The sequence below is a fragment of the Chelon labrosus genome, assembly GCF_963514085.1.
Source record: "Chelon labrosus genome assembly, chromosome: 11".
NCBI lineage: Eukaryota > Metazoa > Chordata > Actinopteri > Mugiliformes > Mugilidae > Chelon > Chelon labrosus.
Genome location: NC_140344.1, coordinates 23,171,525 through 23,197,418, shown reverse-complemented (window position 1 = coordinate 23,197,418; position 25,894 = coordinate 23,171,525). Strand labels below are relative to the sequence as shown.

At 42.2% G+C, this 25,894-nt stretch overlaps 1 protein-coding gene across 1 annotated transcript; it reads right to left on the bottom strand.

Moving 5' to 3' along the window:
* Window positions 1–1,564: 1,564 nt before the first annotated feature.
* Window positions 1,565–25,894, bottom strand: nup93 (nucleoporin 93). Its single transcript, XM_084554585.1, has 22 exons — window positions 25,756–25,894; window positions 24,211–24,393; window positions 23,729–23,846; window positions 13,377–13,439; window positions 11,732–11,860; window positions 10,752–10,826; window positions 9,751–9,843; window positions 9,489–9,628; window positions 9,252–9,384; window positions 8,606–8,763; window positions 8,311–8,476; window positions 7,976–8,069; window positions 5,266–5,457; window positions 5,048–5,174; window positions 4,889–4,961; window positions 4,376–4,420; window positions 2,906–3,022; window positions 2,680–2,798; window positions 2,473–2,590; window positions 2,277–2,360; window positions 2,027–2,155; window positions 1,565–1,891 (listed from the first exon to the last, which is right to left on the bottom strand). The coding sequence occupies exons 2-22, from the start codon at window positions 24,387–24,389 to the stop codon at window positions 1,781–1,783; spliced, it is 2,463 nt and encodes an 820-aa protein (XP_084410711.1). The 5' UTR covers window positions 24,390–24,393; window positions 25,756–25,894; the 3' UTR covers window positions 1,565–1,780.

The following is a 25,894-nucleotide window of genomic DNA, read 5'->3' as shown; positions in this document are numbered from 1 at the left end:
CCGACTCCAAGACGAGCCGCCTTGTGTCGCGTTGTGGTCCTCCGCCTCGTCGGCAGTGGTGCGGTGCCACCCTGGTGTTGTGAAATAGCCGGGTTATAGGAGGTGTCTGTCGTCGGCCTGATTCACAACACCAGCTGCGGCACGCGCACCTGAGATTCAGGTCGTCTTCCGGTGCTGGGAGCGTTACCGCCGAGCCATCTCAACCTTGAAGGTGGATTTAAACAGGACACCTTCCACCAGCTGTGAGAATAAAAAAACACCTATAATCCTAACAAATGCGCTTTAAAACAATCTAAAGACAAAATAATGCTTCGGTGTAACACCAACGGACGACATGGAGCTTGGAGCAGCTCTGATTGTGGCAACAGACGAACTTAACATCTCAGAACAGTTATGTGGAGCAGCCAAAACAGAACAGGCCTCCATCTGTGTTCTCTCAGGCCAGACTGAAGGACAGAGAGTGCGGGCCACAAATTTAACAGAGGGGATGGAGGGTGTTTGTTTCTTGCAAACCTCGTACCTCGTGTTGCCAGGCTGTTTGCAGCAGGCATCGGTTTAAGTAGGTTGCAAGGTGCTTTGCTATGATGGAGGTCTAAATGGTCACTGGGGCATGTCCCGACAGACATTCAAGATGTGGTCTGTACAAAAAAACATAAAATGCAATGACAGATTCCAAAAAGGCACCAAGAAAAAGTGCGTTTTGGTCCACATAATTCTCAGTGAGAAAAAACACGTCACCCCAAACAGAGGGACGAGTTGCTCTCTAATATGTCGACAAGCTGATTTTCTTAGAGCATACAAAACTCAACTTGAGTAATCTGGTTCAACAATATGTTCGGCAGCTTGTCTTAATGAAAAAAAAATACAAAACAACAAAACACCCTCCTCCTTTTGTTACCCCAGAGATCACCCCTCTAATACAGACAGAAATATCCCTCCAGTCCTGTAGCCGAGCTCAAGCCAGCCAACCAACCATCTGCCAGGGGGACAGGATGTGTCACAGTTACCACACTACAGCCTGTGGAAACATTCGCGGCTGCAGCCGGCAAAGCTCGGAACTGCGAGGAACAGTTTAAAATCTGTATTATCAGGAAAAATCATCAGATCATTCGCTGCCCATTTAAGAAACAAGAGCATTTAAAGGTGACCTGAATCAACACACGATGACAAAGTCTCGAGTTTGTTGTCGTCGTGACTCTAATGTTCTAGTTTCTCTGAATGAAACAAATTAAATACTTCTAATTGTAAGGTGTGGGCATGTCAATAAAAAGTTGACACTGTGTCCTGACGTGTAAGAACATTAGATGGACTCACAAAGTGGAATAACTCCACTGTTAACTTTAACGTTTGCAGAATAATGAATCAGGGTCGATGAAAAAATTAAAAGTAAAACATTTAAAATCAGGCTCAGGCTCCAGTTTTCGAAGTAGACGCGTCAATTACAGTAGTTAATTCATGAATCTTTAAACAAAATCAAGCAAAATGAAACAAAAATAAATGTAATGGACATTAAATGTTATAAAATAAAAAGACAACTGAAATGTAAACTTATATTTTTTTTTTATTCCAAATCATTAAAGATACAAATATGAAACAACAAAATGGGGGAATAAAACAACAACAGAACAAAACCAACAGACATAACAGGAACACAGATGGGTGAAATAGCTGTCGATGAACGCGGTAGCTTGTACCAAACGAAATGGCAGACATGGGCTAGTGTGTGAATGCCTGGGGGCTTCAATGAGGTTTATGGAAGGAAGGTGAGTTTGTGTTGATCTCAGTTCATGAGTAATTCCATCTGCACCAGTCTGGCGTTGGTGTCCCCGGCCATGTTGTAGGGAATCATGCCGGCAAAGGTGATAAGAGCTCTGGCTTGGCTGCGTAGTTGCTGGAAGAAGAAGAAGAAGAAGAAGAAGAAGCAGCGTTAACATCCATCTTAACTTGGAAATCCGCTCTATTATACTGTACCCTTTAATGAGCATGAATTTGAGGCAAACCGCCTCAACACATCCAGTCCTCTCACCATGTCTCTGTCCTCTATGGTCCTCTGTTGTCGTCCCGGTGTGCCTGCTGGCGCCCCCTTCAGGCGCTTGTACTGTGTGAAGAGGATGTTCATGGTGGCCAACAGCACCTCGGACAGGTTGTGACGTACCTGGAGACAAGGATGAAATGTACCAAATCTATATTTTTATTAAGAGTAAACAAAAAAATAATGTATTTATGAAAAAGACTGGATGTTCATTATTATTGTATCGTTCAGAAGTCGATCGCACCTCGTCACTGAAGTTCCTGAAAGCGGCCACTCTCTCTTCCACGCTGTCCTGACTGAGAGGAAGAAGCTTCAGTCGCTCCATCACCTGAAAGAGACACGGACATTACTTATTAGTCATTAGATGTGTAGCAAAACTATCTTGTGTGCTTTGTTCTCAGGGGCCGCGCCTCTCTCTACATTATCAGAGCTGCACTCACGTCATAGGCTCTGTCCACGTGACCGGCATGGTACTCATCAAAGAACGTCATCAGGTCTATCAGCAGGTAGAAAGTACTATTAACTGACTTCTCTCCTGCTATCCCCTGAGAACGATACCTGGAGCAAACAAGAGAAAGGGGTTCAGTTTTAGGCATTCATGCATAGATGTTAACCGGCACTCTGAGTGCATGTGTGCGTGTTCGTACCTCTCGGCGATGGCTATTGCAGTGTTTTTTAGCCTCTCCTTGTTCGACTGCGGCGCGCTGACCTGAGCGATGACCGGACTCAACAGCCTGTTCATCAGCTCCAACACCTTGTCTGGGTTCTTCGCAGAGACAAATAAAAAGAGACAGGGAGACAATGAGGGGACTGCAAATGACAGCAGCTCTCGGGGGACGATTCCGTGCAAGATTAAAGAGAGGATCTGCTCACCTTGGCCAGCTCGTAGAGTTTGACCGCCTCCTCAAACAAGCCCTTGTTCTCGGCCTCTAGAGCCACTTTACTGATGATGGCTCTGGTGTCCCCGGCAAACTTATCTATGACTCCAGGCTTGACAGAGGAGGGGAAAAAGGCATAGGTGAGCATGAGAAACAGATAATTCCTATTGGTTTGATCAAAGAAAATATCAGTCGCACTACGAGCAACGACTGTGGGAATCTTGAACTTTCTTCTCTAAGAGTTTAATAGAACCCTGTCAGCCATGACAACAGCATTACACACTAATTAGACACCTAACAGACCATGATAGAGACGATATCTTATTAACAACCATTACAAATGTCTTTCTTTGTTTACTTAGTAAGCCTCATTAACATTTTGTTGATTTATTCTTCTAAAGCCAATAAACTAGTTTTGTAAAAAAGTCATCTATTTTTGTTGTTAGTGGAGGGTCTTTGGGCCTCTGTGGATCATCCCACAGATACTTGATCAGTTTGGGATCTAGTGAATTTAGAGGCCAGGTCAACACCTTGTGCTGTTCTTCATGTTTTTTTTTTTAGTTGTTCCTAAATCGTTTTTGTGTGTGTGCATGTGTCAGGCTGCATCCTGCTGGGGATGGCTGCTGCCATCAAGGAGTGTCATTGCTATGGGGTGGGACTGCCTTGTCTAGTCTAGGTGGGTGGTATGTGTCTAAATAACATCCACATGAATGAATGCCAGGTCCAAAAGTTTCTTAGCAGAACATTGTATTGTCACAAGATGGTCAATTTTATTCACTTCTTCAGTCAGTGGTCATAATGTTGTGGCCGGTCGATGATAAATACACATACTATTTTGACGCTTTTAACAAAAATGTATCTAAACAAACTCCTGGTATGAGGAGTTTCCTAACATGCTTCCTGGTTTGTGTTTGTATGGTTATGTCTGTGGTATTGTACATGTCAAGCCTTTATTATTAAACTATACAATAAAACCCTTCATGAAAGTCTGAATGTGAGTCAAAAAAAACATATATTTTTAGCCGGTGTGTAGGTACTTTGTCAGAGCCATGCTGTGAGGCGTTTAACATCGTCAGTCGTGGGCGGGATGAAACATACAGTGATGTGAATTTGCAGAGAAAAAAGGAGCCGGAGACGTCGCATCTTAAAGAGAGCTGTGAGAAATGTCAAGAAACTTTTGGAAGCGAGGCTACAATGAAGCATTATGAAGAGCGTCTTGATCCGTGACAGCCGAACAGAGTGCCTGCCTGCTAAATGGGGTGTGTCAAAACATGTAGGAGACGTGTTGAAGGAAGGCGAGATTTACGACCACGTCTGACTGACTGACTGACTGAACCCAAAGACGGAGCGGAGACAAAGAGTGACAGGATGAGGAGGAAGAGAGAGAAAAGGAAGACGTAAAAGCAGGTGAGAGGAGAAACCAGGAGATGAGAGGGGTAAATGGAAGAGATCAAAGACTTCCTACCTTCCTACTGCCGTCCTTCTCTAATCTTCCCAACAGCATGTCAAACTGTGGAAAAGATAAAAGTCTGAATTACCACATTGAAAACATACAAAGTTACATGGAACATCAGAAAAATAGCTACGCCTGAAGTATAGAAGGCAATCCAACATGTATGCATGCCTGACTAACAATATATTATTAAATTATTGTATTATAATTGAAGTCATATTTCAGCCACTTATCATCAGAGGACGCCTCTCATTGGTTTATAGTTTTATTTGTCTGATGGTTGACTGCTGACACTAAAAGCCTTCAGATCAAAGTACAGACCAAGTCCGATTTATCTGAGCAGATCTGGACTACGAATAAATGGAGATGCTCTGCCTGACAATTTTAAAGAAACGAGACTTTGCTTGTGTGAGGATACTACAGTAAACATTAGCCGATGTCTCGCTGGTGGAAACTATTAGATCTGCAGTTTAACCGAACGACTGAACGGTCTTCATATCCAGGCCTTGGTGTAAATGCACTCACCTCTCGACTCTCAATAACAAGTTCACTGACGCAGCGCATGAACATGTTCTCTCCCTGGCTGTCCTTTTCATTGCTGTGGAATAACACATGGAGTAAGAAGAAGAAACGAAGTTGCAATAGAAATATCATGTAACATGTAATGAGTTTAAGGCTATTTACCGTAGGAAGTAGAAGTACTGGAGAGCTTCCCGCGGATCAGTAGACTCAAACTTGCGAGTGTAAAGCATGAGCAGACGGATGAAGTTGAGGCGGCGTACCATGGGAGGGTCGCCGGGCTCCTGACTCACTGCAGGAGGACACGTGCGCAGCTTATTTGAATGCAATTCTCCTTCTCGGCTGTCTGCCTCCATCTACGAAACAAAGTCGGTAATACTTACGGAGCTGAGCGCTCTGACCGGATGACTTGAGAAGCAGCCGGAGCTCGTACAGGACCAACGCCACGTGCACAGCGTGACTCCGGAGTCTCTCGACACGAAACAAGAAAGCCACCGCTGCCTCAAACTGAGCTGTCAGGAACAACACCTGGAAGTACAGGAACGGCAGCTGGCTCGCGGAGAAGTGGGACTCGCCTGGTGGATATGGAGAGAAAAATGGATGATTAGTATGAAAGATGCTGCTTTAACCTGCAAGAGGAAAAAGATCAAACTTCTAACATCAGATTTAAGATTAATATGTTTGTATGTACAGCTGCAACAGAAATTTTAACTAGTGGCATTGCACAATAAACTAGATATTTAACTCTATACATTTTAAAACCATTCCCAGCATAACAAGAAAGTGTTATTGGAGTGTCTTCCATTTATTTTTTGAAGGTCATCCACTGGCATCAAACGAGGGAAGTCTGGACTGGACCAACTGATTGAAACTTCCATGTCTTAACAAATATACCCCAAACTATTTGCAAAGCTGTTAAAAAAAGAAACTAACTAACCAGACTAAACCAGAAACTAACATGTACAGTATTTTAAACATCTTTATTGTAACTGTTGGCCACAGACAGTCCGTCTTCACCCGAGGTCTGCACATGCCACGTCATCTTTTTTTTTTTTTTTTCATTACATGTGAGGATGAATGTGAAAACATTTTGTTGAGTGCAGGTACTTAGTCATCAAGTTTACTTTTTAATTATAATTCTTAATCCTCTTGTTGGCTGAAAGTTTGAGGAGTAGAACAGGGTGGACCCTGTCAGCCATTTTATAGCCTTATCTCAGACTTACAGCATTTTAGTTCAAAAAGCAAGAGCGTACGAGGGAAGGAGAGAGAGAGAGAGAGAGAGAGAAAGAGGGAGAGAGCGATGAAGAGAAGAAAAAGGACGAAGGAGGAGAGAGAGATAGGAGTGTGGGTGTGAGGAGGGGAGGGCTGCAGCAGCCGGAGTGTGCAGTGAAGAAACGAGAAAGAAGAAATGCATATGCGAGTGGAGAACGTGAAACGGGACAAAAAGCAGTGGGTGGAAGGAAGGACAACAACCGTGCATGTGTGAGAAAGAGGGATAAAGGATAAGAGGAGAGGACAGGGATGTAGCAGGCGAGCGACAGACAAACAGAGCAGATGAGGCTGGAGACTGCTGGCGGTATGTGAGAGAAATAAAGATTTTGGGTTTGATTTTGGGCTTTATGGCCCGCTGTGAAGCAAGATGGAGAACAACAAGGAGCGCCGTGCCAGACAAGCAAGACAGCCGAGCAGCAGAGAGGAAAACAGAATGAGGCTTCAGGCTGTACTTCCCACTGAGCAGGAAGAGTGGGAGCGCCGAAAGAGAGAGACAAAGAGAGAGAGAGAGAGTTTTCAGCCTTATCTGAACGAAGCAGGATCGGCCCATGGAGAACGACACACTCGGGGGAGAAGGCTGTGCTTTTCTCCATCTGTGGGAGGGAAGGCCTAATGCCCCTTGTGTCGCGGGCATGTGGTTTTTTTAAGTGGCAAGTCTTATTTTGAATAGATTCTGAATGAGGAATCAAAGTCCGTCTGGTAGCCCGTGGTTTCACTAATGCTGTGTAAACTTTGATAGTCGTGATGAGTTTTTTGCAGGCACAAGACGTTCACAACCGTGTCGGTCTCAGAAACAATCTTTCACAACTTTCCGCAGCGACAGACCAGACGTTCAGAGAAACAAAAAAATAAAACATACGCCGTTACTTCATCATCATTTGCATACAACTCCATGTGCAACACTATAAATGCCTTTGAGGAGAAGCCTTCTGATAGTATGCCCCTAGTCCCTTCTTGTAATATTAATGGTGCTGAGACATCCAGGACACAGGATTCTTGGAGAGATCAGGGAATCAGTGTGATGCAGCCAGGAGGAGGCGTGGTTACACAAGCACCCCACAACCTAGTTTGGTGCAAGCATGCTGACCTCTTAACGGTGCAACATTTGACAGAGCCTACAGAGGGATGGGGTGGAAGGCATTATTTCATTTGCAACCGGCAGTTGTAACACTTCCAAGCAAGAAACTCTTGAATCATGAGCACAAAAGGCGAGCAACTGTGTTGTTACTTCTACATTTGGCCGCTTGAAATCAATTCACAAACAGAGTCTGGCTCAGTTTTCTTCAGACTCTTGAACTTTTATTTTATCTGCCTTGCGTGACAAAGCTCTGAGTCACACTTGGCTTGTTGTCCGTAGCAACGGCTGCCGAGGCTCCTGGGTACTGTAGTATTTAGAGCGAACATAAATATTTTGAAAAAACTTTGAGATATTCATAGCTTACTGCTCATAAAAACACCCAGGAGACTTGCAAACTTGCCTGTTAAAAAAGCTCTCGAATACTGACGTCATTTTATTTATGCAGTTACCAGCTCCGCGCAGATGTTCACGGTTTTACCATTTACTGGAGTGAACGCCCATCTATTAACAACACGCAGGTGGTTGCAGCCTTATAACAACGAACAGCATGCGAGGCAATGAGCCCACAGTAACCCAGTAACGCATCTGTGCCCGTTTCCCACATCTGCAACAACAAGCACTGCAGAGGAAAAGATAACAGAAAGACAGGCAAGTCCAGAGACATGTATCCCAACTCTCCAGGAACTCGAGTTCATATATTTGCAGCTATTTCAAGAGCGTAAAACAGAAATGAAGTGCCATACCATAGTCTTCCAGCAGCTGTTTCTGTAGCTGTGGCAGAGTGAGCTTGTCCTGAGGAGAGCTGCTGCCGTCATCATCAAAACACACCTGGTTCAACTGCAAGAGGGAAAAAAAAATAAAAAAATTGGCACACATTATGTTAAATAACTAAAACAAATGCAAACAAGTTTAGTTTAAAGGTCGACTGCTACATTAAGAAAGTAAACTGTAATATGCCCAAGCATTGGCAATAGTCGAGCTTTAGAGCAAATATTTAATGATGTCTAAACTGTGGAAAAAAAAAAAAAGCTCAGACATTGTGCAATGCTTGAACTACAACAAGCAAAGTGCACCGTACCTTAAGCCAGAGGTAGTCCATAGTCTTGTCCGCTACCTCTCCATGGTTATCACTGACGTCGCACTTCCCAATCAGGCAGTACACGGCTCTCTTGTAGGGGTCAGCGCAATTCCTCAGCACTCTGCGGTAGTGGAGACGAAGTTTGTTCTCTGAAGTCGGCGAAAGGCTAAAGGGATGAAAGAGGCAAAAATCGATGAGGGCGAGATGATGCCAGGCTGACCTTGCTTGACCTACGCGGGCGTCCGAGTGTGTAAAAAAAAACACGCAAGATGACAAGGAGTTGAGGCGTTCTCACCGCTTGTCTGGGCTGTTCATGTACTCCTGAAACCAGGTCTTGAAGTCTCCTAGCTGATGTTGCACTCTGTTCACCACCTGCATGGTCGCATTCAGATCGCCGCAGCGCAGGCAGTAGTAGATCACAGCCCACACAGGGTGGCCCTCTATCTCTCCATCCTATCGCACACACAAGACAGAGGTCACTATACTTCATTCACTCCTATTTTTTTTTCAGCGTACAATAAACAGGGTCGGACCAAGATCATCCTATCAGTTGCATTATTTGTGCACAATGATTTAGCAAGAAAATGCAAGTAAATGTTCCCAGTATCAATTATTCAATATGGTTTTTGAATGCAATACTAATGAGGGCATGTGCACTCTAAGCAAGTCTTAATAAGTTTAATATGCTATTTATTTAGAGGAATGCCAAAGAAAATCGAAATCTTAAAATTCGGTAGAGCTTTTACTGATTAACTGATCAACTACAAAGTTGAGGTCACAAATATTAGCAGAGATATGACCAGGGATTAAAAAAAATGTAGTTTAGGACATGGATATTTAGCAGCTTTTGGCACATTTTCAGTTTGAAGTTTGCAAATTTACCAACGACTTTGCCAAAAAGTACGCCACATCTTAGATTTAACACGTTGTGTATGTAATACCTGCATGCCAGGCAGGGGCCCCGGCAGTTTGATGTTGAGGAAGCTGCGGACTAGTTGGTACGTTCCAGGCACCCCTCCTAACTGGGCCTGATGGAGGTTCCCAAAGACGGTGACCATGGTGTAGTTTTTATAACTGGGGAAGAAAGGAGACACACAAGAGTTGTTAGCTTTGGCGAAGTTCCGCTTCATTTTCGACTAATGAATATCTTAAAAAGGAACAAAAACGAGCATAGTTACGTGTTCTCGAGGAAGCTCAGCGCCTGACGCACAAAAGCCATTTGCATCTCAACACTAATGCGACTCTTGAGGGTGTCTTTGGCTGGAACCAGCAACACATCTGTCACCTGCTTCACCATTAGCCACATGTCTGATACGTTCTGTGGTGTAAAGAAAATGACAGTCACACAGAGAACCCTTTCTTTTTTGCAGAAAATTAGCCTGCTACGTTTGAAAATAACATTTTATGGTGATAGAAGATGTGACAGATCTTTGTTCTTACCTTGTCATCCAGGCTTTCAGCTACTGAAGCACATAAATCTCCCAGATTAGGCTGAATGCGACCATTCACTATCTTCTCGTTGAAAATGTAGATCTGAATGAGGAAAAGCAAAACATTATTGTGAGTGATTAAAGCAGTTCCACAGATTGTTAAATGCTCAGTTTCAGGTTTAGTTTTGACATTGTGAGGTGAGAGATCGTCTTACAGCTCCCATCCCGGCTTCAAAAGCAAAAATCCTACGACCACCGAGTGAAATGGTTCACAATGAAAAACAGCACGAAAAGAATCAAAACGTTAAAGAGGTCATCGAAGAGGATAACAAAAATCAGACAAATGACGCCGCACGCAATGTGTCGACACATGGCTGGAGGAAAAGCCACATCTAAAGCTCTGCGTCATCCAACAGATCAGAGACAAATGGAGGGAACGAGAGAAGGTCAGACAGGATGATGAGGGAGGAGTGAGGGCGAAACGACACAGAGACAGAAGGGGGAGAGAGATTTACCCCCTCTCCACCCCACAATCAATCAGTATGTTTGATCTGCCACTTCCTGGCTTGCTGTGACCTCATTCCGACCAAATGATCAGACCGACGCCATCATGGACTTTGACTGCATTTGAGCTGAAGTGACTTTAACGAAAGTCAAATCAAGAGATAGGTTGTATTTAGATTTTAGATTAAAAAAAGTATAAAAATCAATTTTAACATTTTGCCCAATATGAGTCTGGCTGACAAATCAATGTAGTGGTATTATAACTGTGATTGTCATAGTATCAGATTAAATGGATGTGACTAATATTAATATACAATATTACAGATATATTGGTATTATTAGCATTATAATGAGTAACAAGAAACTGCTGCATAAGAATCCCACTGAGGTGAATGCGTGAGTCATCCAGCATCAGATATAAACTTGTTAACAAGCCCCAAATCCAACTGTGTGCCCAAACCTGCAGTTTCAATGCGGATCAAAATGATCAGACTGGTGATGACTCACCTGTCGTCCATAGGCAACCTCCACACTGTCCAACGCACTCCTCCCTGGAGCTGTCACTTCACTCACAAAGCTTGGCTACGACAGACAGAAAGGCAAAAGATGACTTAAGAGCTACACTACACACAATAAAGCAGGAAATGTTAAATGGGCCAAAAACAGCAGGTAAGCACCACTACAGCTGGCATTGTTGTCTAAAGTGTCAATTAACATCTTAAATGGGAAATATTTTTCTGTATTTTAATAATATTTCCAGCCAAGATAGAAGGACAACCTGTTTTTCACATGACTTCTGCCCAAGTGCATGCTGGGATTTGCTCCCACAGAATTAAATTCCTTTATTTTACTCAGGGAGAGGATATAAATAGTTTCAATGAGCCTGGGATGAAACCACTTTTATGATTATTTTAGATGAGTGGGTAGACAGTTAAGAGAAGTGTGTCATGGACACTGCTTCAGAGACTCAAGATTTGCTTTTAAGAAGACACAATCAGTCCAAGAAGTTAAAAAACATCATAAAAGAACTGTTTTTTTTGTGCGATGCAATAAATTGGAAAAGCAATTACACTGATTCTCAGTGAATACTGAGTAGAATTAAATTACACTGTATTAATACATCAGTATTTCCACACAGCTGACACACACAGTCAATAATAACTGGTCACTATTATTTGATAAAGCAGCTATTTTAACCAAGACTAATTAAAATTTTTCAGATATAAACTACTAATAGGCAATTTAATTGTAGACCATTAAAAAGACACATCCTCATAAAGGGAGGTACCTGTGCAGTGAATTCTACAAAATTAAATTAACCGACCAATATAACATTACCGAACAATGCTAATTACTTTAAAAATAAGTAAAACAGTGATATCTGAGGTGTCTATCAGGCTGGGACGAGGGGTCTCTAACGACAAAACTATTGTCTCCCTTCTAACCGTGGAGGTCCCTCTTCCCAAACCGTGTTGCGTGTCCTGTACCTCCACATCCTGACTGAAGTCCAGAGCATCTTCTCCTGCTCCGAGTAGCGTGTGCAGCACTCTCTGCTTCACCTGCTCCCACTGAACCAGCATGGACTCACGATGGTACTCTTCAGCCAACAGGAACGTCTGTGTTTTTCAGCACATAAGACCGGACATTCTTAGATTTTGCACTGTTTACACTGAGCATGTAAAATGCACCAGTTTTTTTTTTTTCCCCACAGGGTGTTGCAGCAAAAAAATATCATCATATTAACTTTACTAAGCTTTTTTGGAGTGTATTTATGCAACCTAGTTAAAAGATTTAATTAAGACCCTGTGTGAAAATGAAGGTGCACACACTTGCAGCACACAGGTACGTACATTACGTAAAATGAGGCCTACTTATGCAACACACGCTCGCACTGGATTTAGCAGCAGACCCCTGTCAAGATTATACCACTCCACCAGGAGACACTGCAGTCTATTTTAACTATCCATGGAGACTTAAAAGTGAGATAATGGGAGCACGGCATAATTGAATCTCCAGCTCAGGGAGACGCAAATCTAGACTAAATTCACCATTTACTGGGTTAATTTGCCTGGATGCCAACTCACTTTAAACATTTCAGAGGTTGCAAAGGTGCAACATGTCAAAAAAAAAAATATATCGTTGAATCAGTGACCTACAAATAAAATGGTGAGGATAAATCTGAGCTAATTAAGAAGGTGAATAATGGCTACATACAGAAAGCAGTGATAATTGTATTTTCCTATGCACTGCATTTTTTTAACAATGCAAAAAGAGCCATGCCGGCAAACCTCATACCTCTTATTTTCTACGTGAATTAAAATTCAAGTTGTGGCTTCGGAGCAAGGGGCCGTTTAATATGTACCTTATGTGATGTGTGTATAATTGCACCCATTTCCATTTTCTTTAGCTATCAAATTTGAAGGATTCTTTTAAAAATGTTTAATGTTATGTGAATATAAGTGGCGCAGGGGTAAAAAAATAACTTTTAATTTGCAATAATATTCATGTCAAGTGGCTGCTGTAAGACTGGACAACTCCAAATTATGTCATTTAAAAAGCCACATTTCCTGTGATGTAAAAGCCAAAGCTGTCAGATAGAAATCTGCAAGAACATCCAACATCCACTTTCTTTTTTTTTTTTTAATCCTCTGTGCATTTTCTTTTTCCCCCCACCCTTGCTCACAAGTCCTTTTTCCTCTCTCAGGGAGCAGAGAGAGATAATGGGAACGGCAGCTAATTAACGCAGGGCCTATTAGCTCTGCACATCAGGGAAGCCATTTCAAAATGATTCCCTAAAGGTTCACACCAGAAGGACTTCCAGATCACAGCAAGAAGAGATTACAAAAAATCTGTTTTTTAAGTGTTCGATAATCTGAGGCGCTGCTGTTTAAAACTTATTATTATTTGTAAAACTAAGTTAAACAAGGAAACGCAAGTGTGTGACTACAGAGTCCTGCGGCTGCATTTTATTCTCTAAATTTGTCGATTTCACATGTAATAAATGAAAAATAATGAAGGCAGTATAGAAGACTTTACAGGTTTATCATGTGAACTGGTTTCCTCCATGATAAGATTTAGATTCTGTGGCTTTTTTTTTTTTGAGAAGCAATCAAACACTGGGCAGATACTGACCCTGCGGCGAGACTCCTCGATGGCTGACAGGAGGGCGTTGTCCCTCTCGTTCTTCAAGAAGCCCTAAGGATGAGGCAGAGACAAACAGACAGACAGACAGACACGGAGAGAGGATGAGACACGGTGACAAACAGAGAGGCAGAGAAGACAGAGACAGAGAGAGAGAGCGCAGGAGATATTACCTTAACTGGTGTGGACGAAATGAAACGGGGGTAAACTGTATGCGGTTCTAGAGGGACAGATTTAGCAGGTGCAGCATAATTTGCTCTTCGGGAGATAGACGCTGCGTCTCGACTTTCCATCTTATATATATTTGTTTCCTTCCTTTCTCAATCGGTAATAGTATGGTCACCATTTTATACAAATGTAGATGCAGCCCAGAGACGAGCCCAGGCTTTTCACACACGATTCCTCTATGAGACGACAGGCGGCCTCCATTTTGGTATCAAATCAAGATGGCTGCCGCTGCATGCATAGACCTTTCTTTCTGTGATGATGATGATGATTCATATCTTATCTCTGTGGAAATTATTCACATCTTACACGCTAATAACTATGTATTTATACACACAATATGAGCTATGAAGTGTGTAAAAAAAAAAAACGGAGCGTACACAAGAGTACTCAAGGGCACTCATCTGAAGACAGTGAAAGAAGACGTGACGCTGTGCAAAAACACCAAACGCTATGCTGTGTGAGCTTCGCCCTCTAAAACGCCAAAGAGTTGGGTTCTGGGAATAGGTTTCAAATTCCTGGACAGAATATTATACATGTGTCGCTTTCAATTATATGGAGAAAAAAGAAAAGAAACAATAGTATGTTAGCATCTCTGTATTAAGAAATAAAAGCTATCAAACTTATTAAATGGAAATGTTTGATGCTGGATTTATCTTTATCACCATACACAATATCATGCTAAATGGAGACAAACATTAAACAATGACAGAAAAGGTCCAAATAAGTGGCATAATACGTTTTAATGCCAAAAATGGCAATTAAACAATTTTAATTATCTAGCAAACCAAGTGATTACTCCCTATCAAATAACATAATTCAAACAACGGTCCTGTCTTTTAGGATCACCTGCACATCCTTTAACAGTGTCAGTTCAGTGAAGACACTTTAAGAGACTTTAAGAGACTCTAAATTTATTTTAGAAAGCCTGATGTTTGAAAACTGCACAGAAAATAAAATAATAAAAAAAACTAATTCATTTATTTTTTTTAATTTACGCGAGGAAATATCAGATGATGATGAGTTTTACCGGGGTCACCTTGACTGTTGACTTACAGTTCAATACGTCGCCTAGGAACTGCTTTGTGTAAATTTGCATTTATATGAAAGGCATAGAATTACACTTTTTATTATACAAATAAGCTCTCCGTTATGCTGCATTTTTTTTTAAACTTTACATAACCGTCAACCATCTACTCCTAACATTATAGTCTCTTAAGTTGGAGGAAGGTTGTCCGCTCTGTCGGATAATGGCCTATTAATTTACTGATGACATTTTTGGCACCATCTGTCTTTGCATATGGAGCGTGTAGGATCATTTTAGCCTGAAGAACAAGCGTCTGTTAAGAGACGTAGGATTTGTCGAAGCTACCTCGAGGTTGCTCTACAACATAGGGTGTGGTTGTTCTCAGCTACCCTACTCCTGTCTGTTTTATGTCCGTTTAGTTCAGCCTACTTTTACCTCTTCCTTTCTTTTCAATCTATCACGCTCCACTTCCGTCTGTTATCGCATTCCTCTCCTCCGCGTTCGCTCTTTTCTCGATGCTGCCAAATCACAGCGAAGTGGTAGCACAAAGGGTCCTTGTGCAAATGAAAAACGTCCTAAAAAATGCCAATGACCAAATACAGTTGGGTAACTGATGAGAAATACAACAAACCCTAGTGGTTTTCATACTGATTTAGTCTCAGCAAACTTAAACCACTCTGTATAATAAGGTGGTGCCTATTAATCTGGCCTTTTTTGCAATTAAAAGATTGTCTCATAAACTGGATGACCAACTGAAAGCGATACTGATATATCACTTGCATTTACGCATGCTGATGTACCCTGATGTACCCTGGTGCTTTCCACAGTGAGTCATCTTGACACTTTCTTGTAGGAAATTATGCATTTCATCCAACAAATCCAAGAATGTTAAGCATAATATAAGCGGTTGTCTACGTTTCTATACCCGGTTATTCCTGTTAAGGGTCGCGGGGCGGTTGTCTACATCTTATTCCTAAACTAAAAACCAACTAACCCATCCGTTTTTGATTTCTTCCTTATACGGTTTAACCATATGTGGCCTCTACAGGCACGGCACAGTCATTTTCTATCTTAGCAATGAGTCAAACTTCTTCTATTGTGACCTGCACAATAGAAGACGTCCTCTCACCTGACAAGAGTACAAAATGAAGCACGACAGGCAAGGCGTGCGACAGAAATAAGGAAAGCCTATGCAGACGGTGGTGTTTTTCTGCAGATAATGGGGCACAGAGGTGTATTGTGCTGCGTCAAGGTTGCTGCAAGTCTACGAGTTTACATGAAAAATAACCGGTGGCTGTTATTCGGTCTTGTGATGCACTTGCGTGTTACGGGCTTTGATCTTGTACAGTCACAGTGGACATCAGCTTATTAGTTCCAAAATAGGTCTCATGATGTACCTACCAGAAATTAGGTCTAGGTCACGATGTAAAAGGGAAAGACGTATTATAATTCCTACATCTACCCACTCTAACCAGAGAACAGCTCAGGTCAACGCTCTCTGGATGTCTGAAAAGTTGCTTTGTGTCTATGTGTCTTTGCCTTATGCTGTTACTCTAATTTAATCCAAATAAGCCTTTCTGTCCCCCCAACCCAGCTTTTAATTCACCCCTTTGGTCAATTCCTCATTAACGCAGCTTCCCTCCGCCCGCTCTGTCCCTCTCTCTTTCTTTCCCCATCTCTCTTTTTCCCAGGAGAGGCAGAGAATAGGTCTATATTTAACCACTCTAACCAGGGAAAAGCTCAGGTCAACGCTCGCTGGAGAGGTGCACTGGAAAAAGAATTAGAATAGAATAGAATAGAATAGAATAGAATAGGAGGCTTACAGAATAAATCTACCATGATATATTAGGAGACTTGTCATAGCAATGATTTCGACCGCTCTAGTAAAGTGAAAAAAGGGGAGATTAGACCGACACATTTTTCCAGAAATGGGCTTGAGTTGGGGGGAGCTGCTCTTTCCAAAAGCATCTGAAGCAATGGTGGCACAACGGGTAACACTGGACAACGCTTCTGGGGAGTCGCCTCAGCATTTATTTTGCTTCAGCAGGAGGCAGAGATTTGTCATTGCTGTCATTTTGTTGCCTGTTGCCAGCTGCACTTGCACTGCCAACGACTTTGCCTATACACCGGTTTTTGGTGCCAAATGTAAATTGACAAGTTAGCCAATAGCTGTGGCCAACATTCCCATTTGTCTGTCGTGCAATGTGTTTTTCGCTTTTAGAGAAATAGTTTCGTTGGCTTCTGATAACTGTATTGCTTATCGTGAATACTGGAAGCAAAAAAAGAATGCGCAAAAGAAAAGTCGCTGCTATTTAATATCTCTTTAAAACAAATTCATCTCAGGTTTAATTGTCTATTTTAACTGCTACTAACTACGTATATTGTTTCTCCCCAAACGAAACCAGTTCATTTTCTTCTAAGATGGCTTCAGAGCTTAGGCCTGGGCATGAGCAACACCACTGTTGCTAATATCAAAATTGCTGTGTAATACTTAATAGCGCTTAACAGCTGAAAGACTGGGCATGTTTGTCCTTCTGATGCCACCGTTTCAAGACGCTGCCAACGCTTCAGTTCCTACTTGCAGTTCGTTCCCCAATGGTATAAAATAAACGTAATACGGAAAAAGGCGTAACGGCAAAGGCTGAATCATATTGATATATAAATAAAAAAAGAAAGATAGAAAATTTACTAAAGGTTCAACGCTGGGCAACTGGTTTATCTGTATACGTACACTTCTATTGCCCCACCCCTGTATTGTGTATCCTTAGAGATCTGCAACCTACTGTGAACACCCACAGCCTGCTGGCCAGACAGCCCAGAAGCTTCTACAGGAAGAGGATCACAGCCACGGAAAATGATTTAATAATGGCTGACACATCAGGAAACTCTGCATTGTTAATAATTGTAGGCAACTCACCTTGAATTGGGTTAAAAGCGTAGTCTATCTTCAAATGAAGACGCAAGTCTGTAAGCTCTGCCTAAATGTTCGGAAAGAGCATCTGACTGCGTCTCCAAAAATACACAATTTTTTTAGGCCAGTACGCACATACTGTATTTTAGGATATCGCATAAAGCTGACCCTTAAAAATGTGTGTGCCTCTTCAAATACGCTAATTCCCTGTGCAGGCACACAGGCCCTCTATCTATTAGGCTTGGTTAACATAGTCTCACTGTCTACACCTGAATGCAATCTAACTGTATACTCGGGAAAATCAAAGGATCAGATTTTTCTCTCTTTTAGCTAGATATTAAGCTTATTTTAAGAAAAATAGTACATCGTAGATATACATAGTCTGTGGGACTCTGGAGGCTTCATGAGGACACGGTCAAACAGCAGTTAAATAGGAAATGAAATGAAGGAGCCTTGCTCACTGTGCAAGTCATTGTGGAAGTTAAAGTAGGAGGCATTGGCCATAATGAGCTGACCACTGTCCTAGAGTGTGTGTGTGAGTGTGTGTGTGTGTGTGTGAGTGTGCATGTGTGTGTCGTGAAACCCCACCCTTCACTCTTTCACTTCCTGTGTGACAGACTATATACAGAAAATACAATATATAAAATGTATGTGTAAATACATTTAGGATAGTGATATTTGCGTCCTCGCGATTACACAATTAATTAAATAATCTCCGTAGTCACTACACAGCTACGTACGATGTAGTCTTACCAGAGAAAAGATTAAAATGACCGGTCACGAAAAAGTGTGACAGACAAAGCACACGCCTGTCTGTCTGCGAGTGTATATGTATGTGTACGTATTTATATGTGTAGGCAATACTCACTCATGTTGAGACCCTTCCTGTCTGGCTGGCAGACAGACAGACTGATGAGAAGACAGGATGAGACAAGGAAAAGTAGAAAATAGTTTTTTTTTTTCTTTGTCTTTGCCTAGGTATCTGGGCTTTGACAGCCCAGGAGACCTGCTTTGCGCCTCCACCTCTCCCATCCCACTGTGTCGCTGTGCCAGGCCGGTGGCAGTGGCCGCCATGCTGGGGCGTGTTCCCTGTGCCCTGTCGAGCCGGCATGGCGGTCCGCCTGCAGCCTTTCTCCGCTCTAAAGCAGGGCAGGGACTCTTGCGCGTGAGCCGGAGAACCGAGTAGAAGTGCCACATCAAGACTCACTGGAGGTGGTTTTATTGTCGGAGGGCTGTACCAACTGAGTGTTCAGACACAGGGGGAATCCATGAGAAGAAACTATGGATTCATATAGAATATCAGTTCCTGCCATCAGCTGACACCCCTCCCCTCTCGGCTGTCCATCCTCCATCCTTTCTCTCTCTCCTTCTTTCACTTCATCCGAGCATCTCTGATGGCCCTCTGCCTCCTCCCTCCCTCCCTCCCTCAGTCCCACTCATTTTCTTCCTTTTTTTATCCATCTATGCATCCTTCCTTTCTTCCCTCCCTCTCTCCTCCCTCCCTCAGCTCAATGCAATTATAGTAATGGATTTTTTCCCCCTCGGTTGATGGCTTCCGACATCCTGTCTTGAAATGAGGCTAATCATGCTCTTAAGGGTCATGTTTAGTTAATGAAGGGTTTGGGAGGCACGTGGGGGGATGGGGGCATTCCTATATGCAACCTGGCTATTACAGCACACACACACAAAGCATGCATGTTACGCCACACACCTTCACTTGAAGTTTTGAGCACATAGCAGAATCTCATTCACAAACAGTCATGTGCCACGTAGGTTGTATTTATACGTGCCGGCCAGTGCAGACAAGGACGTACGCACACACGTGTAGAAAAATCTATGCCACACACATGTCATATATGTCACATTTTCATTCATAGACACACGGGGAGACACTGTACACAGCACCAATCGATCCCGACCGGCACAGATACAGGCATGCAAACGCAGCACAAGGAGTGTGTGCATGACACACACACAATCTGTGAAGCTATGTCAGGAGCGTTCGTGTATCTCAGCAGATGCTCTGGGCTTAGCCAACTGCATCCGCAGAACGCATGCCATCACTGCTGAGGGATATGTGTGTGTGTGTGTGTATGTACAGGGCTGGGGAGGGCAGAAGAACAGAAAGAGACGGGGAGAAAGGATGTAAACGGGAGAGGGAGGAAAGGAGGAAAAATCCGAGAGGAAAGAGAGAGAAAAATGGAAAAAAGAGAAAGGGGAGAGTCAGCGGGGGACCAGCTGAAAGGAGAGTGAGGTGAGGAGAACGAGAGAGAGAAAAGGCTGGCAGAGAAAGATGGAGCAGTGAAAAGTGAGATGAGGACACAGACAGGAAAAAAAATAAATAAAAAAATCGCAGCCGGTCGCCATTTTTCTACCGGCACTGCTCTCCGCCTTTCACTTCTACGGGTTTCATTTTTCTCTTCATTTCATGCGATCACTATCTACTTTCTCCGGTTTTCCCCGAGCATGCCACCGAGCGCTTTCTCTTTTCTTCCAGTTTCTCTATCTCTCTGTTTGTAATCCATTTATCCATTATATGACACAAGGAACAAATAGCATGGATTTCATTTTAAAGACTTCTACGTGTTGAGAGGTTGCCAACGTCGTATGTAGCATTAGGTTTGCATGTGTACAGATTCTGTCTAATTTCACATTAATGACGAAAAGAGATGATCCTCACACGGACGTAGACATAGGTGACAAAGCTCAGCAAACAGAAAGACGATCTGAATCGGTAAAATCTATATACAGTATTATACCTTTTTAGCTTTTTCTACAAAACTGATGGAGGATTAAAATTTCCCATGACCAGAAAATTCCTCTTCAAGTACAAGCAAATAATTATTTCCTTATGTATAATATATCTTCCTTCTTTCTCTAAAGATCAAAAAAAGAATAAAGTCAACGGCTTTTTCATTCGATCAGCAATCAAAACCGTATCAATATCGATCAAATAATAAATTATTAAACTAGCTGATTAAACAAATAGTATATATTTAAAAAAAAAAAAAAAAATCGATGTCTTTTCTATTAGACTAGTTGAAGGTAGCACTGTCTTCATACTGTTAATTAGTCCAATATAATTTACGTTTTAATATCTAACAAAGGGGTGTAAAGGTATTCCCATATTAGAACTAGACAGAGGGAGCCTCATTTAACAAAACTAAAACAATCTTATTCATTTATTATAATAAAGATGCCCACAGTATGTGTGGTCTAAAGCCATGGTCAGCACACTGCTAGCTGCCTCCAACATCCATGAAGCCATAAATGCAGGACTCCGAGTCTGTGCAGCCCTCTACCCACTAATTTGCGGTCAGCCATATATACAGACACATCATTCACACACCGCTGCCCTCTGAATGCATGCGTCGTGTGTATGTGCGTTCCACACAGGAGCCGCCGAGGCACGGATCAGCTCACTCATGCGCAAACACACACACACATATATATATATATATATAAATTCATAAACAAAGGCAGGACGTTTGCTTTTTCTTTGTGTCCCGTCTATCAAGCTCGAGCACTCCAGCTCCCTTTACATCGCATCCCTTAAACCAAAATTAAATGCTATGCTACATGGCGACGTCAAGTAAATTGCGCATGTTAGCAGGGACGCGCCGCTGTCATTATCGGGTTCAGTGTTGGTCCCAATGCTGGCCTTACTGAGTGGATCAAGACACAGCGCACATAAAACACTGTGTCTTTGTTAATGTCCTTAATAAAGTTGTAGAATATAAACCGATCTATCAAATATTTAGCAGCCATTAACCACTGTTATTGCCCTCGCACTTCCTGTACACTTCCTCCTTTTCTGTTGTTTGTATTGTTTCAGCTTTGCAGTCATAAAACAAGAATATAATCAATATTTCATGACGCAGAAGTTGATCCCAATCCTGTGTGAAATTTGCTGGACATCTAAGAGCCTTGCTCATGATATATTAAATCCTGTGTGGAGTAAAGGAGCTGGGTCAGTTTGTGACGGGAAGATTCAAGTAGTTGACAAATGCCTTTTAAGTACAACTAACAATAACTGTAGTGAAAAGTATTTGTGTTATTTGCCTCGCCAATTAATGCACTGATATCTTGTAATATGTCAACACCAGTTAACCTCTTTCCTCCTCAGTGTGCTCAGATACGTAAAGCGACTGAGGCTCTCCTGACAGGATATTAAACTGAGATCTGAATTTCCCCGTTGTTTTGTTATTTCAGGCGGAATGTGCCTCGCGAGTCTGCTTAAATTATTATTCTTCTGGCTCCTCGTAACGGAGCAAAACACACACACAGTTAGATTAGACTGACAATTAGTCACAATTTGCAATTAGAGTAAACGGCGTGTCTATACCACAGCCTTCATTAAAAATACCCAATTCCCAAAGTGTCAGCAGGCGGCTTATTAAATACCTACTCACCTCTGTTGGGGTGACCTACACTTCTTCTTTTTATTTATATTTTTTTGAAAACATTGTCTTTTGTTTTGTGTTCATCCATATACTGTATGTTGGTAAGGTGGATAGACCTTTCATTATAATACAGATAAGTGCACATCCTCACTTAAGACTAGGTCCAAAATACTGGAATTGGAAGCGGTTGTCCAGAAAAAAATGTTAAATGAAGAAGACCCTAAATATCTATAAACTGCAAAATGAATGCCAAAGAAATGCTACTCTCTCAACTCTTTCCTTTCATCCTCACCAATTCCTGGAAATTGGCTGGCTAAGTGAAGCTGCGGTTTTGTCTGGGATACGGAAGTAGAGTTTTTCTACAGAATTCCTTCTGAAATGCGACTTTTTAATGCACTGCATACTTATAGACCAACCAGGGGGGAAAGAACAAGAGCAGGGAGGGAGATTAAATGAGAGTGAGTGTGTGTTTTTACCCCCACACTGCCAGAAGCTAAGTGCTCTTCCAGTCAGTCAGTCAAACCCACCCAGGCCGGCATACATCCGGCTGACCAAGAGAAATAAAAGAGATGTCCAAGAAACGGAGAAGAAGATGTAAAAGAATGATGGATGGTAATAGAGGAAAAACAGATATGTAGAGATGAAGGAAGAGCAAGGCGTGGCAATGAACTGGTCTCACATGTATGGCTAAAAAAGATGGAATGGAGAGAGATGAGTGACAAACGGACGCTGAATTAGGTGGAATAGAAAAGAGGGATGGAGAAGGAGAGAGGAGCTGAGAGAAATGCAGCAAAATGTCTAATCCAAAAAGCAAAAAAACAATACGGTGCAGATTTAATATTGCACCCCCATAACTGATTAGACTGTGTATTATGCTTTAGTCTTGAGCCATTTGCCTGAAGCAAAGGAGATGTGTGAGCTACTGTGTACAGAAGTCCGATAAGCTCACACCTTTCAGCTCCACATTTATTTTCACTTTACAAACTCGTAGTGTTCAAGCCCAACCAATGATTACTCAGGGTTAACCAACTACAAATGCACAGAGAGATTATCACGACGCAATTCAGCTACATAACATGTGCAGGGGACCAAAGCCAATTACAGCAAAACCTCTAGAAGCAAAATGATGATGATTCGGATCTATAAATTATGCGTCACGTATTGGAATATGTGTTATAAACATTTTCTCTCTACAAGAACAATTCAGTGCGACTCTTGTGAAGTGCCTCCGTCTATCAAGTAGGTATAAGAACAAGACAAACAAGACCACAGAAATAAAAGACAGTTGGCCAAGCTGCAAATGCATTCTCAATGGAAATGACAATTAGCTCGCCGAGGTGCTTTTTTTCTATGTGCATCTATAATCCCTTCAATCTCCAGTTTTGCCAGCGATAACAAACGAATTTGAAACTTTTTAAGCCCCAAACTAACACACTTGGCAAGAAATGTTCCATCTATATCGGGCTTCGAGATTTTATCATCTGCAGCTAATTAATGCTACTGCCAGAAATTAGCCCCAGAGCAAATTTTAATTCATATTTGCTAATACAATCTCTCTGCAAGGCGGCGTTTGAACTACGCACGCTCAGCCAAAGATGGGTTTGTAGAAAAAGCCCAGTCACGAGACACAGCTATGTAAAACACTGGATAATGGAGTGTCGCTTTGTATTCATCTCAACGGCGGGTGAGCTTTCCTCTAGTGAATCAATCAATGTAAGAATCACAAGACTGCATTAGCGGCAGCAGCTGACCACACTGCCTACCATGTCATTCATACCTGTATGTCAGTGTCTTTGACCGGCTCCAGGGGCTCAAATGTGGTGGCAGCACTTAGACTTTCCAACCTCTGAGAAATGTGGAAGATGTCTAAACCTCTGGAACCGAGGAGGATTGATCTGAGAGTGAGACAAGGAGGTGGTGAGAAAACCGAGGCAAAGGCTGATGAAGAACTGTAGTTATAGTTAATGACCACTAGAGAGCAGAAGATGCTTTGCCACTATTGCAGGTCTAACTGTGTACAGATCAGGTATTACAAAGGGTTTTAAAGGGATTCATGAGAAAAATCACATATTATAAAAATCAGTGGCATTTATAAACAATTTAATATGTTACATATCAAAGAAACAGTATCTTTTAAAAGTGTGCAATCCCTCTTGTATAGCTGTGCCACAGAAAATACATTTTTCAAATTTCAGCAGTAACTATTGTGTCATTTCCAAACACACACAGTAAAAGCAGTGCATGGTTCATATTCCTTACGCTTTAACGTCTGCGGCATCTTGCGATGTACGCGTCAGGGTGCGGGATCGGAGTCTCTCCCCTGCCTGCTGGATCTCCTGAAGGTTTCTCTCAACGTGCGGCAACTCGGACACTGCTTCCGTCTCAGCAGCCAGTTGTTCTGCCTGCTGCAGCAGCTCCCCAAAGCCCTCTGCATCCATACCGCTGTATTGAAACAAAAGAAAGCATTTACAAGTGAACTCTAAGAAAGTAAATTTGACGTACATGTAACTAGCTCTGAGATATATAATTCATATACAGTGAAAAAAGGTTTCAGTTGTTTTGACTCTTGTCTGCAAACGTCAGTCTGAGTTTCGAAACTGTTCATATCTGTTCTGGATGAATAATGGAAACAAATTCTGAGCTATAGGGAGGCACAGTGGAGTGGTGGTTAGCACTGATGCCTCACAGCAAATAGGTTCCAGGTTTGAATTCATGGGCCGACTGGGCCTTTCTGTGTGGAGTTTGTCTCCCCGTGTCTGCGTGGGTTCTCTGCGGTTACTCCAGCTTCCTCCCACAGTCCAAAAGACATGCTCGTTAGGTTAAATGGTGAGTCTAATTTGGCTGTAGGTGTGCATGTAAGTGTGAACGGTTGTCTGTCTCTCTGTGTACCCCACCTCTCGCCCGATGACAGCCGGGCAGGCGGTTACAGAAGATGAATGAACAGCTATATAAGGCCTACGTTAGTTCCTAATCAACACCGCAGGTCCATGGACAATTTAAAATTATGTTAGTACATTGCAAGCAGACAGTGACTGAGGGATTTGAAACTAGAATGATTACTACAAATGAGTGTACTTTTGTCCTGTAAAAATCGAAAGCAATGTGCTAAAGGTTTAAAATTCCTACAATGCGCCTCAAATGTGGATGCACGCAACCTCAAAAACATAAAAATAAATAAAACTAGGCATCTCTTTACATGATATTTGTTTAAAATCCTAAATGCTGCCGGACTATACAACACAGTACATACGCGTCTAGGGCTAACTTGTAACAATAACATTTAATTTAACCCAGGGTTAGTTTATAAATACACTTGGACTCGTTTTCCCGATTTCACCAAGATCATAAAAATGTAAAGTTTAAACGTAAAGCATATACCACACAAACTGTGACTAAGACGTGTAACGTACATATACCTTTTGACAGTGACATCAACAAACACCTGCAGCGCGCGCATGAAGGAGCTTGGCTGTTGTTAGCTTAGCGGAGATAAAATGCTAACAAGTTAACCAGTTAGTAAAAACTCGCCTCATCAGAGACAACAAAAATATATAGTTTTGCTGTCCGTTTCAGCTGCGGAGAAGGGACGTGGTAAGAATGATGACAGCCACATGTTTGGATTATTTTCTTGGCGCTAGCCTTCCGGCCTAGCTTTGTTAGCACGTTACTTTTTAGCTTCAAGCCAAAGTGAACGGCGCTCTCCAGAGTTTGCTAGCAGGCTAAACCGCTAACGTTCTCGCGCACGCTGGCAGCTCAGTTAACTTAAACGGTTTATTTAATTCACAATGTTGGACGCGGGTTTACCTGTCGTGTGAGGCGGGTGAACGTATAATCCAGTCGGTACTTCGCCGGAGAATGTATTTACAGTTATTAGCTTTCACTCAGTTTCTTTCTGTATGAAAGTAATATTATTTGCCCCGGCACTTCTGGAGGCGTTTGTGAT